This window comes from Engystomops pustulosus, chromosome 5 (genome assembly GCF_040894005.1).
Source record: "Engystomops pustulosus chromosome 5, aEngPut4.maternal, whole genome shotgun sequence".
NCBI classification, from domain to species: Eukaryota; Metazoa; Chordata; class Amphibia; order Anura; family Leptodactylidae; genus Engystomops; species Engystomops pustulosus.
Genome location: NC_092415.1, coordinates 195,397,651 through 195,410,624, shown reverse-complemented (window position 1 = coordinate 195,410,624; position 12,974 = coordinate 195,397,651). Strand labels below are relative to the sequence as shown.

The window sequence follows — 12,974 nt, the reverse complement described above, 5'->3', positions numbered from 1 at the left end:
TCATACACTGTAAGCTCTTGTGTCACCTCCTTATCCTCATAGACTGTAAGCTCTTGTGTCACCCCCTCATCCTCATAGACTGTAAGCTCTTGTGTCACCCCTCATCCTCATACACTGTAAGCTCTTGTGTCACCCCCTCATCCTCATAGACTGTAAGCTCTTGTGTCACCCCTCATCCTCATAGACTGTAAGCTCTTGTGTCACCCCCTCATCCTCATAGACTGTAAGCTCTTGTGTCACCCCTCATCCTCATACACTGTAAGCTCTTGTGTCACCCCCTCATCCTCATAGACTGTAAGCTCTTGTGTCACCCCCTAATCCTCATAGACTGTACGCTCTTGTGTCACCCCTCATCCTCATAAACTGTAAGCTCTTGTGTCACCCCTCATCCTCATACACTGTAAGCTCTTGTGTCACCCCTCATCCTCATACACTGTAAGCTCTTGTGTCACCCCTCATCCTCATAGACTGGAAGCTCTTGTGTCTCCTCCTCATCCTCATAGACTGTAAGCTCTTGTATCACCCCCTCATCCTCATAGACTGTAAGCTCTTGTGTCACCCCTCATCCTCATAGACTGTACGCTCTTGTGTCACCCCTCATCCTCATAGACTGTAAGCTCTTGTGTCACCCCTCATCCTCATACACTGTAAGCTCTTGTGTCTCCTCCTCATCCTCATAGACTGTACGCTCTTGTGTCACCCCTCATCCTCATAGACTGTAAGCTCTTGTGTCACCTCCTCATCCTCATAGACTGTAAGCTCTTGTGTCAACCCCTCATCCTCATAGACTGTAAGCTCTTGTGTCACCCCTCATCCTCATACACTGTAAGCTCTTGTGTCACCCCTCATCCTCATACACTGTAAGCTCTTGTGTCACCCCCTCATTCCTATTGTTTTATGTGACTGTCCCATACTCTGTAACGTCTTGTTTTATTTGTATTTGTTCCCCAGAATGTGTAAACACTACAGCATATGATGGAGCTATATAAATAAAGATTATTATTATTAAACAAATATTTCTTTAAACACTATTGAGAAATAGAATTAGAAGCATATATTGATTTAGAATGTTTAGAACTTGTATCTATTTTATTTTTTTTATATACCTTTTGTTTGAAAACATCACAACTGTGTGAAGTCTGAGGTTTCCCAGCTCGTCAATCGGACCCCCTGCGATTCAGGATAAAGGTTTTATAACTGATAAAAATCTCCATCTGTGGGTGACCAGGAAACCTCATGCGGCAGAGAAAATGTTTCTACTTTCATCTGAGAGTCTTTAAAGATGTTGTTTCCCTTTCCACAACATCTATTACAATGGTAGAAAGTATTTTTGATCTGAGGACTACTAACGAAATGTCCTTTTTTTAGAATATCCTCTTTTATGTGAAATCCCACACATTTACCTCCAGAGGCATGTGAAAAAGAGCAGAGAAGAGTCACATTTTTCCTGAGAAGAGTAAGGTTTAGTGGTTGCAGATAGACGCCCCTATCTTTAGGTCTGTGGCACCTAGAAATATGCTGTAGGTGTCATATTAAAGATAAGAATCTCATCTTTCAGATTTCTTGTGGTTCAGTGAAATACAGAATTGGAGATGCGGACGGTTAAAGCAGGAACTGGATCTTTATCTGCAGCTCGTATTTCCAATTCTGTAGCTCACATGTTTATAGGTACAATACAACCGGAATAGATGAGTATGAAGTGAAAAACCACCTGCCGTGTCCAAACTCGACACATCCATTCTCCATCCATGCACATTTTCTTTGGAGGATATTTTATTATAGGTAAATGGGTGAAATTTCACATAAAAGAGAGAATTCTAGAAAGGAAATTTCACACCCAAACTAAGGGGGGGGGGGTAGTTTAACCCCTTAAAGGGGTTTTCCCACGGACAAAAGTTAGGCCCTATCCTATCCGCTCGGCGATCTCCGTCAGCTCCATAGAGATTAATGGAGCAGAACGGTCATGTGCGGCCACCTGCTCCATTAGTCTGACAATACGTGGGACCCCACCGGACCCCTAGTTTTCGTGATCTGTGGGGGTCTCATCACTGAGACGCCCCACTGATCAGCAAATTAGGCCCTATCCCGTGGGAAAACCCCTTTAACGACCTTTGACTTAAAAAAATGGCCTAAATAGGATATAATGTATAATAGTATATCATGAGGCCATTAAAGGACAATTACCACCAGGATGAAGGCTTGTAAACCAAGCACACTCACATACTGCTGTGTGCCTCCTACAGCAGGATCTCATCTTTGTTTAGCTTCTTATGTCCTTTTTAAAGGCTTTAAAAAATATGCAAATGAACCTGTGGGGCTCCAGGCTCCCTAAGGTGTTAATGGTGCCTGGAGCCCCTCAGACTCATTTGCATAGTTTTAAAGGCCTTTTTTTGGTAAAAACCAGGGCATAAGAAGCTAAAAGAAGAGTTGATCCTGCTAAAGGCGGCACACACCAGTATGTCAGTGGGATTGGTTTACAATCCTTCATCCTGGTGGTAGATTTCCTTTAAGGGAGTATGAAGAAGGCTATGGATAAGCAATTGCTTCCTCATGGGTGCATATTTGCATGCACTGATCTCTGCACCGTTGACTGTGACTCTGTGACTGTGTATGTGTGTTTGTATATGCCTATGTGTATGTATGCATATGGTAGTATATGTGTATGTGATGCTGGGTGCGCTGGCTATTCAAGGCTATTCAAGATTTCGATTCCGATAAATGTGATGTGAATAGGCAGCGGAGCCATCAGTTAATTACTTGTATCACAGTCATAAATATTGAAGATAAAGTTTTTCTATTGAAATTGAATACTATAATGTTATTTTTAGTAGAAGAAACCATTTGGCATTCAGGAAAAACAATAGAAAACCGCAGTGAATGTTGTTTAATGCAATAAAAAATGTGTGCTGCCACAATGTCTGGAAACGTTATATCTGTGATAGTGACACACAAACATAGAGGCGCTGGACAAAAACAGCTGTCATTGGGATAACATAAGGTCATGGTGAAATGTTGGAAAGTGATTTTCAAATAAAATTAAAAAAAATGAAAATTGAGTCCTAAAAAAACTAAAGATTTTTGTTTATGTGGTTCCAAATGGCTAATCTGTACATGGACCGCTTGTCGGACCCACACCAAACAACTATTGACATATCCTGAGGATCTCTTAACAATAGAAATTCCTGGAAACCTCATTAAATTTGACCAGTATCCAAGAACAAAATTTGGAATGATTTGACGCCAAGAGGGCGTAGATTTTTTTATTTTTTTTATGCGGCCTGTCTGTCAGTGGAGTATGAGCCCGTGACTATAGAAAACTTGCACACTTAGGCAGTGATAGGACCGGCTCTGAGATTATTATCTCTAACAATAAGGTCATACACAGGGACATGGAAACAACAGCTGTGTATTTGAGCCCATTGAAGATACCCCAAACATCTCTCATCCCCATACAGTTTTTTATTATTTTCTAAAATGTAACCCATCTGTTTCAAAACTTTATTAAATTTTTATGCCAATCACATTAAGAGGGTATTACATTGGAGGTGGGAGTAGCCTCTGTGAGCTCCGGGGCCATGCCCTAAGTAGCCTCTGCAGAGCCACCCCCTTGTGTGTCGATGGCGCCTGTGAATGTAAGTCTTATTGGCACATACCCTGTGCAGATAGCACGTATATACACATCAAGACAATTTGGGTCATTTACTGAGGGCCCGAATTGCGTTTCTCCGTCGGGTTACCCAAATTTTTCCGTTTTGCGGCGCCGGCATGCACGAGACGAAAATAGGGGGCGTGGCCGTAAGAAAACCCGACGGATTCGGAAAAACCGTCCTATTCAAAAAAAAAAAAGTGTTGCACGACACGCACTTACCTGCACCCACGATAGCTTGGTGAACTGCAGTGCACGCCGACGGACTTCAGCACAGCAGCGACACCTAGTGGACATCGGGCGCACTACCTTAGTGAATCGATGGAAGACCCGAATCCGCGCCGCTGGATCGCGACAGGACCGGGTAAGTAAATCTGCCCCAGTGTCCCACTTCAAACAGCTATATGTCCTGAACTGTGGCACCTAGAAACACAACCCTGGTGTCCTCTTAAAGAGGAAAATCTAATCTTTAATATCACATCAGAACCACTGTTAAAGTTGCAGAAGAGAATGTGATTTTTATATACAGCTCTGAATTCCAGACCGGACCAGATATACTTAATAGGACACCCGAATTGTGTTTCTAGGTGCCACGGTGGAGGAGATATGACTATTTGAAGTGAGCCCCCCTCCAGTCTGTCAGCTGAAGACTGAAAGCAGATGGAGCTACAAAAATTACATGCACCCTCTGAACCTGGGAAAGTTTGATGGATGGCTACTGTATAGATTAATAACATATTTTGGTAAAGGTTTATACAATTTTAGTGCTTATTAAAAAAAAAACTTTTAAATGAAAAAAAAATATTATTTTTCACATGTTTAGCTATTTTCCTGCTAATACTATCGTATTTTGTCGCATCGGCGTGGGCTTTCACGTGACACAAATCGGGGGGGCGGGCCGACAGACGATCCGACAGATTTGGACAATACACGGGATTTAACATCTCAAATTGTGTTGCAAGCCATGCACTCACATACACCAGGAAGAACAAGGGGAACTCCGGCGGACCTGAGCGGGGAAGCGACACATGCAGGATATAGGGCGCACGATCCTGGTGAATCGTGCCGGACTTCATCCTCGTCGGACAACGCACAGCGGGATCACGACAGGACCCGGTAAGTAAATGTGCCCCATAGAAGCTAAGAGGCTATCACATGTTCCGCAAACACCTTCCTGTGCAAGAGGACAAAGACAGTGGCTTCGTATATAAAGTCTGGACAGGTGAATATCACATTTTCCATAACAAAAATAAACTTGGAATCTAAATATAGGAAAGCAAAACGCGACCATTGCCTGGGCCTCTTATCACCTTAGGCGTTCCACTACCACTCATTACAGTCCTCCCCATATGCTTATACCTGCAATTTGTACCAATATTGGGTCTCTTGCAAAGTTACATAGAAATTGGGTAAATTGAGGACAGTTGGCAAGTATTCTTTCCCTAATATTTATTACTGAGTCTCAATCTCCTGCTGGGCGCATTGTCTGAGTATGAATATTTATTGGCAGGCAGGCGCTATATATAGCTGCCTCCATTTATCTTATGAAATGGACACGATAACATCTAATATATTAGACCTTGTTTAACCTAAAAGCAGACGGCACAGAACCGTGGTGGTTCCCTGATGTCATCGGAGGAATAAATTATCCTCACACAATGTAGATCTGTGCAACATCAAGCTTTTGGATAATAGGGCTGGAAGAGGATCAGACAGACTCTTAATAAAAAAATTTTTCCCAGATCTCTTGCTATAAAACTATATTTCCTACACTCCATGACAAGTCAAGATGGCATCTAAAGTGCTACTAGTCTATAAGATGATTATAATATACCGTATATACCTGAGTATAAGCCGAGGCACCTAATTTTGCCACAAAAAACTGGGAAAACTTATGGACTCGAGTATAAGCCTAGGATGGGAAAGGCAGCAACTAATAAAATGTCCAGCAAACTTAGTACTCACGTCTGGTGCTCACCCACAAGGAGAAGAGGACGTTGGAGGTGAGCACTAAGTTATTATTTATATATATATATACATATATTCGGGTATAATATTATTGGGGCTTTTTCAGCACAAAAATACTTATACTTCAGTATATGGTAAGTATTTTATATCTATTTTAGAGTCTATTATATACTTTTTGTAAATCTTTAACAGTTCTTTGGTGGACGTGGGTTTTTTTTGTTGCTGAGCCATGTGCGCCATATTTATTATATGTCGTGTACAATGTTTATAGCAGCTCTGATGCTATAGACTGCCGTAAACATCTCCTGTATACTGTTTACAGAGGAAGGTTCATTGTCTAGTAAATAGTCAATTCGGAAAAGAACCTTCCCCCCCCTTGCCTCCTGATACATGACACTTTAGGATCCGTTCACATGTTAGGGCACATGTACTTACTCATCATGCCGCGTTCCCTGAAAGTGCATTGTCCGTGTATAATGCACAAAGAACGTGTTCAAAACGCAATGGGGCTGATTTATCAAGTAGTCTGAAAGTCAGAATATTTCCAGTTGCCCATGGCAACCAATCACAGCTCAGCTTTCATTTCACCAGTGCTCATGAATATTTTAAAGGGGAGCTGTGATTGGTTGCCATAGGCCAGTGGTGGCGAACCTATGGCACGGGTGCCAGAGGTGGCACTCGGAGCCATTTATGTGGGCACTCAGACCATCACCCCAGGACAGAGTTCACCAAATAGGACCAAATCCACCAAATCTTTCTGCAGTCCCAGGCAACTTAAGAGATGCTGCGCTCAGGGCTATTTTAAAGCGACACTTCATAGGCCTTTTTGAACTGCGGAAAAAGTGAGAAGGTGTGGACAGCGCTGCATTATCTGTGGAGGTCATCTTGCTGGACCCACCATTCTTCCTATACAGAGAGACCCTGGAGAGAAGCTACAATGAGAGTCTGAATTTGCCCTCCTTCTTTCAACTGTATTGGTGGCCTCAAGCGGCTGATACGATTGCATGATGTGGAAGAACAGGTATCAATAAGTAACTGCTTAAAATACCATGTTGGCACTTTACGGTAAATAATTGAATTTTGGTTGTAGTTTGGGCACTCGGTCTCCAAAAGGTTCGCCATCACTGCCATAGGCAATTGGAAATATTCTGACTTTCAGACTGCTTGATAAATCTGCCCCAATGTGTGGCATCACCCTTAGGGTGAAGACACACGTGGCGTTTTTAAGCCGTTTTTGGGCCGTTTTTAGTTAGTGCGTTTTCACATCGTTTTTGTCCGGTTTTCAGAATTTGCGCAATTAAAAACGGACAAAAACGCTTGCGTTTTTTAGCGCATGCGTTTTTTAGCGCATGCGTTTTTTACGATCTGAAAACGCACTTACCAAAAACGGACCAAAAACGGCCTAAAAATGCCACGTGTGTCTTCACCCTTAGGCCGGCGACACATGTGGCGTTTTGAACACGTTTTTTGCCCGTTTTTAAACAATCCGTTAAAAAAACACATGCTTTTTTGAAAATGCTTGCGTATTAGGTAAAACCGGTAATTGGTAAAACCGGTCAAAAAACGCATGCATTTTTTAACGGACTGCTTAAAAAAACGGGCCAAAAACACATTCAAAACGCCACATGTTTTGGTCCGTTTTTAAGCATGCATTTTCAGTCCGTTTAAGTGAGTTTTTGACCGTTTACCATGCGTTTGGCTACTTACAACCTGTTTATCTATTAAGATAATTGGGAAAGACTGACAAAGACGCTAAAAACGGCAGGTGTGGCATCACCCTGAGGGTGAAGACACACGTGGCGTTTTTAGGCCGTTTTTGGGCCGTTTTTGTTAGTGCGTTCTCAGATCGTAAAAAACGCATGCGTATAAAAACGCATCCATTTTTTAAAAACGTGTCCGTTTTTTGAAAACGCATGCGTTTTTGTCCATTTTTAATTGCGCACATTCGGAAAAACTGACAAAACCGCATGCGTTTAAAAAAAACGGATGAGTTTTTTAACGTATGCGTTTTTTACGATCTGAAACCGCCCAACTAAAAACGGCCCAAAAACGGCCTAAAAACGCCACCTGTGTCTTCACCCTAAGGCTGCATTTACACGTTAAATATATACGGCCGATGTATATACGGCCAATATACGTTCCCCATAGACGGCTATGGGCGCGCGGCACCCTACGGGAGCAGTACGGTGCCTCACAAGTGCGGCACCGAACCGCCCTGTACCCCGTGAAAAAATAGGACATGTCCTATTTTTTCAGGGCATACGGCGCTTGATTTTTAAGACATATTTGCATTAGATGATGTTTACAAGAGTCACCTTTCTGGCGGATTGGGGTCTGTGACATCCACTTGAGTTCCTCCGAGGCCATTAGCTTGGTTTTTTTCCTCGATCCCATTCTGGGTACTTGCCATCTTTAAAAGCTAAAAAAAAAAAAAAAAAAAAAAAAGATTGAGATGGTGTCTTGTTTTTACGAAAACATACATTAATATAGTTAGAAAAGGACGAAAATTTCAAATATATGTTTATATATATTTCTATATGACTTATAATACAGGCAGTCTCCAGTTACGTACAAGATATATACTGTAAAGTACATATATTATAGAGTATATATATTGAGTATATAGTAAATATTTTACATCTATTTTAGAATCTATTATATGTTTTTGTAAATGTTTAGCAGTTGTGTTTTTTTTTGTTGTCGCTGAGCCATGTGCGCCATATTTATTATATGTCGGTGCCACAATTTAGCTTCTTTTCTGCACCTTTTTTTATGTCAATCAATTTAGGTGCAGCTCTTCCGTCCCGACACTTTTCCTGGACTTCTATTTCCCCTGACTCATTTTTTAGCACATAATCAGAAGAAATTTGTATTTTGAAAAATAGTGCAGACGCAACACAAATTTCATCATTGAAATGGGAGATCCGGTGCACAGTTGGACCGTGCGCCACAATTAACATGCAAAGTTTATTAAAGGTGCACCAAAAAAAAGTTTGTGTGCTTTGTCAGAGCAGGACAGAGGGTGCCATAAATCATGAATCTGGCGCCCCCTGCAGTATACGCAGGCAAACTGCACTGCTTTTAGTAAATATGCCCGAATATGTCTTCTACCTCCATGACAAGCTATGATGGCATCTGACGTGCTACTAGTATATAAGGTGATTGTAAAAGTATTTTCCATTCTACAGCATTTTTTTGGAAATTCTAAACTAAAAAAAGAAATCATATACAATAATAACATTGCAAAATACAATACAAGCAGTCCCCGGGTTACATACAAGATCGGTTCTGTAGGTATGTTCTTCAGTTGAATTTGTATGTGAATATGTAAGTGTCGGAACTATATATTTTATAATTGGAACCCCAGACAAATAGAACCAGGATTAACAATAAAATTTAATTGCAGACACTTTTGATAACTTTTATAGCTGTTTATTGTAGCCTGGGGCTAAAGTACAGTAAATTTCCAACATCCAGAGGGCAAAAGAAAAAAAGCCAAAAGAAAAATATTAATAAAAGCTCTAATATAGAAGACACATGGCACTTGCACCACTTTTTTGGTACATTTTATCCAATAATTGGTTCATACTGGTCTTAGTATACAGTCGGTCCCCAACTTACAGACGACCCCTAGTTACAAACGGACCTCTGGATATTGTTAAATTACTGTACTTTATCCTTAGGCTACAATAAACAGCTATAACAGTTATCACAGGTGTCTGTAATGAAGCTTTATTGGTAATTCTGGTTCTTATGACGATCCAACATTTTTAAAATCCACACAGGGCAAAAAAATTCTGTCTGGGGTTACAATGATAAAATACACAGTTCCGACTTACATACAAATTCAACTTAAGAACAAACCTACAGAACCGATCTTGTACATAACCCAGGGACTTGTCTGTATCTTGTTTCAAAGCACCAATCCACAGGTATATGAGCCAAATAAAAAAAAAAAGACATAAATATACCAGGAATCCTGTCCTAGTTATAGGTAGATGTAGCAGAGCTGAATTGTTATTTGGCTTTTTTATTATTTATGTATCTATTATTATTAAGATGAATGTAAAAGCACGGGAAGATATGATACATTCTAAAGTACAACCTCTTATGTTGTTATAATGTTTTCAGCTCTGTGCCCAAAACCTACCGGTAATCCAATGAATTAAACATAGAGTAAACACTATTGGCATAACTCTATTTTGTTACTTACCTTTACAGTGTCTGCAGCTTATGTTGCAAAAGTATTTCCACAAGGGATGTCACACAGTCCTGATGTTACAATGTAGAGGATGACAGAGCAAAAGAGGCAGATCACACAGAGCGAGCTGGAGAATCTGCTAGGTCCCTCCTCTGTGAAGTCAATGATTTGCACGTCTTCTCCTCATTTAGCCTATTCGGACGTCCCCGGCTGCAGATCCTCCTCACCCAGTGACTGGTGGCGTAACTAGGAGAGGCTGGGCCCCATGACAAACTGCTGCATGGTGCCCCCCTTCCCCTGATAAAAATATATACATATACGTACAAACATATGTATAGAATGACACACATTTTTATACGTATATCTCCTTCACGCTCTGCACCGTACAGAGCTACAAAGGATGTATGAAGAGGGCGCATGGGGTGAGCCCTCTTCATAAAGAGGTTTGGTTCGCAGCATATTGCAGCAAACACCCACTGCGAATAACCACGACTGATACTAGCATGGATTTCGTGGGCATCGCCATCTTCGTTGAGTTCGCTGCTCCCCGTGACATCATTGGATGCCATGACAGCCTCGTGTCTGCTCTATGGCATCTGGAGATTCATTACAATGCGCCAGTAATGAACTGTAATGAATCCTATGTAAAAAATACCAAATACTGCAAAAAAACTAAAAATTCAATTCCCCCCCCCCTTTCCTTAGAACTGATATACAACTTAATAAACAGTAAAAATCACAAACATCGCTGGCGGGCCAGCTGGAGTTTGGGCGGGCCAGCTGGAGTTTGGGCGGGCCAGCTGGAGTTTGGGCGGGCCAGCCAGAGTTTGTCTGGGTGGGCTGGCTGGGTTAGTGGGCCAGCCGGAGTTTGCCTGGGTGGGTGGATGGGCATGTGGACCAGCGTTTGCTTGAATTTCGGCCGAAGTGCTGGGCGGGCGCACGAAGTTCGGGAGGGGGGGGGGGGCGAGTTTTCAGAGTTTGGCAAACAGAGGCAAAGACACAGAGGGTGGGGTGCGGAGGTACGCATCAGTGAACTAAGACCCGGCCGTGTGTTCCCACAACGGGCCCAGTCGCGGTCACACCCTCTGCGACCGCGATGATAACTTATTATGTACTGAGGATAAGAGCTGTCATCCAGCACCCCTCCCATAGTCATATATATGTCTCCTCCCAACCTGCTCTGTGGGCATAGGTGATGGTTATAAAGTAGATCTATAACTGTATTTCTCGGATGTGCAGACTCCTTGCCTATATAATTTATATGACACAGAGAATTCTGTTTTTTTTTTAGTATTTATGTATTTGCTGTAATATACTGTCGATTGAAATTACAATAAAGATTCTGATTTATTTATCGATTGAGGCATATTTGTGCTCTTCTATGGAAGTTTGATAGGGGTTATTTTGATGTTTCTGGGACCTTCCTACTCTTTTGAGCGGAGATATTTGACTAGATAGTGATTTATTCCTGCAGTTAAAGATTTTTCGGTTGTTATAATTGTGTTGTCTCTGTATACTGCATACTTCGATGCTACTTTTTTTTGGTGCACCTTTAACATGTGGCGTGCAAAACAATTCTGTCGGACTTTGCATGTTAAATCTGACGCAAGGTCGAACTGAGCACCGGAGCGCCCCCTTCAGTGCAGAAATTTGTGATGCATGAAGAACAGTGCAGCCGTCAGAAAAGTGGCCTACCTGGGCCTAGCCTTAGGCTTAGCGCTCGGCAGTGGTCACGGTGTCTGGTATCAGGAGCGGAGGCCTCGTCCACAGCCGGGCAGGTCTCCAGCAGGTGATGTATTCCACACGTGCGGAATAAACACTAAGTTTTTTGCTATTTATCTGAGCCTTTATAGTGCGGCTTATTTTTTCTTTTTTATAGATAGATAAGAGAGAGATAGGAAATGATAGGGATAAATGATATGAGTAGATAAAGTAGGGACAGAGAGATAGGGATGTGCAACATCCCCCACCGGGGCCTAGCCTTAAAGGTGAGGCCTGGAGACAGCCGGGGCCCGCCGTACCGGAGTGGCTGGCGGTTGCGGCCTAAGCACGCTATTGTCACGGTGCTTGGTACGGGGGAACCGGAGGGCTGTCCTACAGCCTGGCAGGTCTCCAGCAGGGTGGTGTTGGCAAGAAATGATGAGGGAGCGGCTGCTATAGCGGATCTCCCTGGGGCAACCCCTTAATGTCCCGAGTGTGAGTCTCTGGGTGATGGACAGGGTGCCGGTGATGAAGGCAGCCGTATTAGCAGGGACCAGACGGAGGCAGAAGTTGAAGCAAACAACTTACAGTTTATTGCAACCGGCAGGAACTGCAGAAAACGTGCCTTTAACAGGTAGGTAGGGTGCCGAGATGTGAGTTGGAGGGAGCCTCAGGAGATAGTTCGCCAGCCTGGATGTAGAGGGCAGGCTGGGTGGCAGCTGTGTCCTTATAGGAAGCTTCAGCTTGTCCTGTAGAGCTTCAGGTATCACCCTTGAAGGTAGGAATGATACCCCTTTCCTCACTACACTACTCTAGTCTAATAGCTCCACTCTTCAGAGGCAGGGGCTAGGCTCTTCCTGCTCTGGTATGGGCTAGACAGAGATTTACTCACTCACTCACTACAGAGACTGAGAGACTTCTCTCAGTCTAACTCTCTAAGAGTGCTCCAGAACATTCTGGGCCAGAGGTTTTATTACCTTCCCTTGGTCAGGTGGTGGCTGCTCCTCCAATCACATCTCAGCTACAGAGCACAGGATGTAACACATATCATTGGTTGACATAATTACATCATACATTAACATCTGCCTTGCCAGGCAGGATTAACCACTGCAATTTCCCCTTGATCCTATGAGGACCATGTAGTGTAAGGTGGTGTTACCTACAGGTGGGACGTATTCGCAAGCACTACCTCGCCATTGCATCGGCGAGGGTGTTGCATACCCCGGGGGCAATTGAAAGAGCCGCCCTCGGCTCGACTACAGATGTTTTGGGGCACAGAGGGGGCTAAGGGCACTTCTGGGAAGTGCAGGCTATGTGAGGTGTAGGGACAAACCGCCCATGGTCCTGGAAACAGGCACCTGGGTTGGTGTCGGACTAAGACAAAAAAATATGTAAGAGCTGTATGACAGTTGGTCGCTGACGCCATTAAACCGAACTGTACAGTAGGAAAGGTGTGGT

General features: G+C 42.9%; 1 protein-coding gene across 6 annotated transcripts in view; it reads right to left on the bottom strand.

Annotated features, from left to right (window-relative positions):
• ABCB1 (ATP binding cassette subfamily B member 1) overlaps positions 1-12,974 on the bottom strand; it is a 207,857-nt gene that overhangs the window by 96,433 nt on the left and 98,450 nt on the right. For 3 of the 6 annotated variants that reach the window (XM_072154256.1, XM_072154251.1, XM_072154250.1), the window contains exon 2: positions 7,930-8,033. The exons of 1 other annotated variant lie outside the window; for it this stretch is intronic. In XM_072154256.1, coding sequence (XP_072010357.1) covers positions 7,930-8,024 — 95 coding nt within the window. In that variant the 5' untranslated portion in view covers positions 8,025-8,033. Of the gene's footprint in view, positions 1-6,049; positions 6,109-7,929; positions 8,034-9,827; positions 9,964-12,974 lie in introns of those variants that run through there. 2 more of the 6 variants (XM_072154255.1, XM_072154260.1) reach the window with 2 other exon arrangements.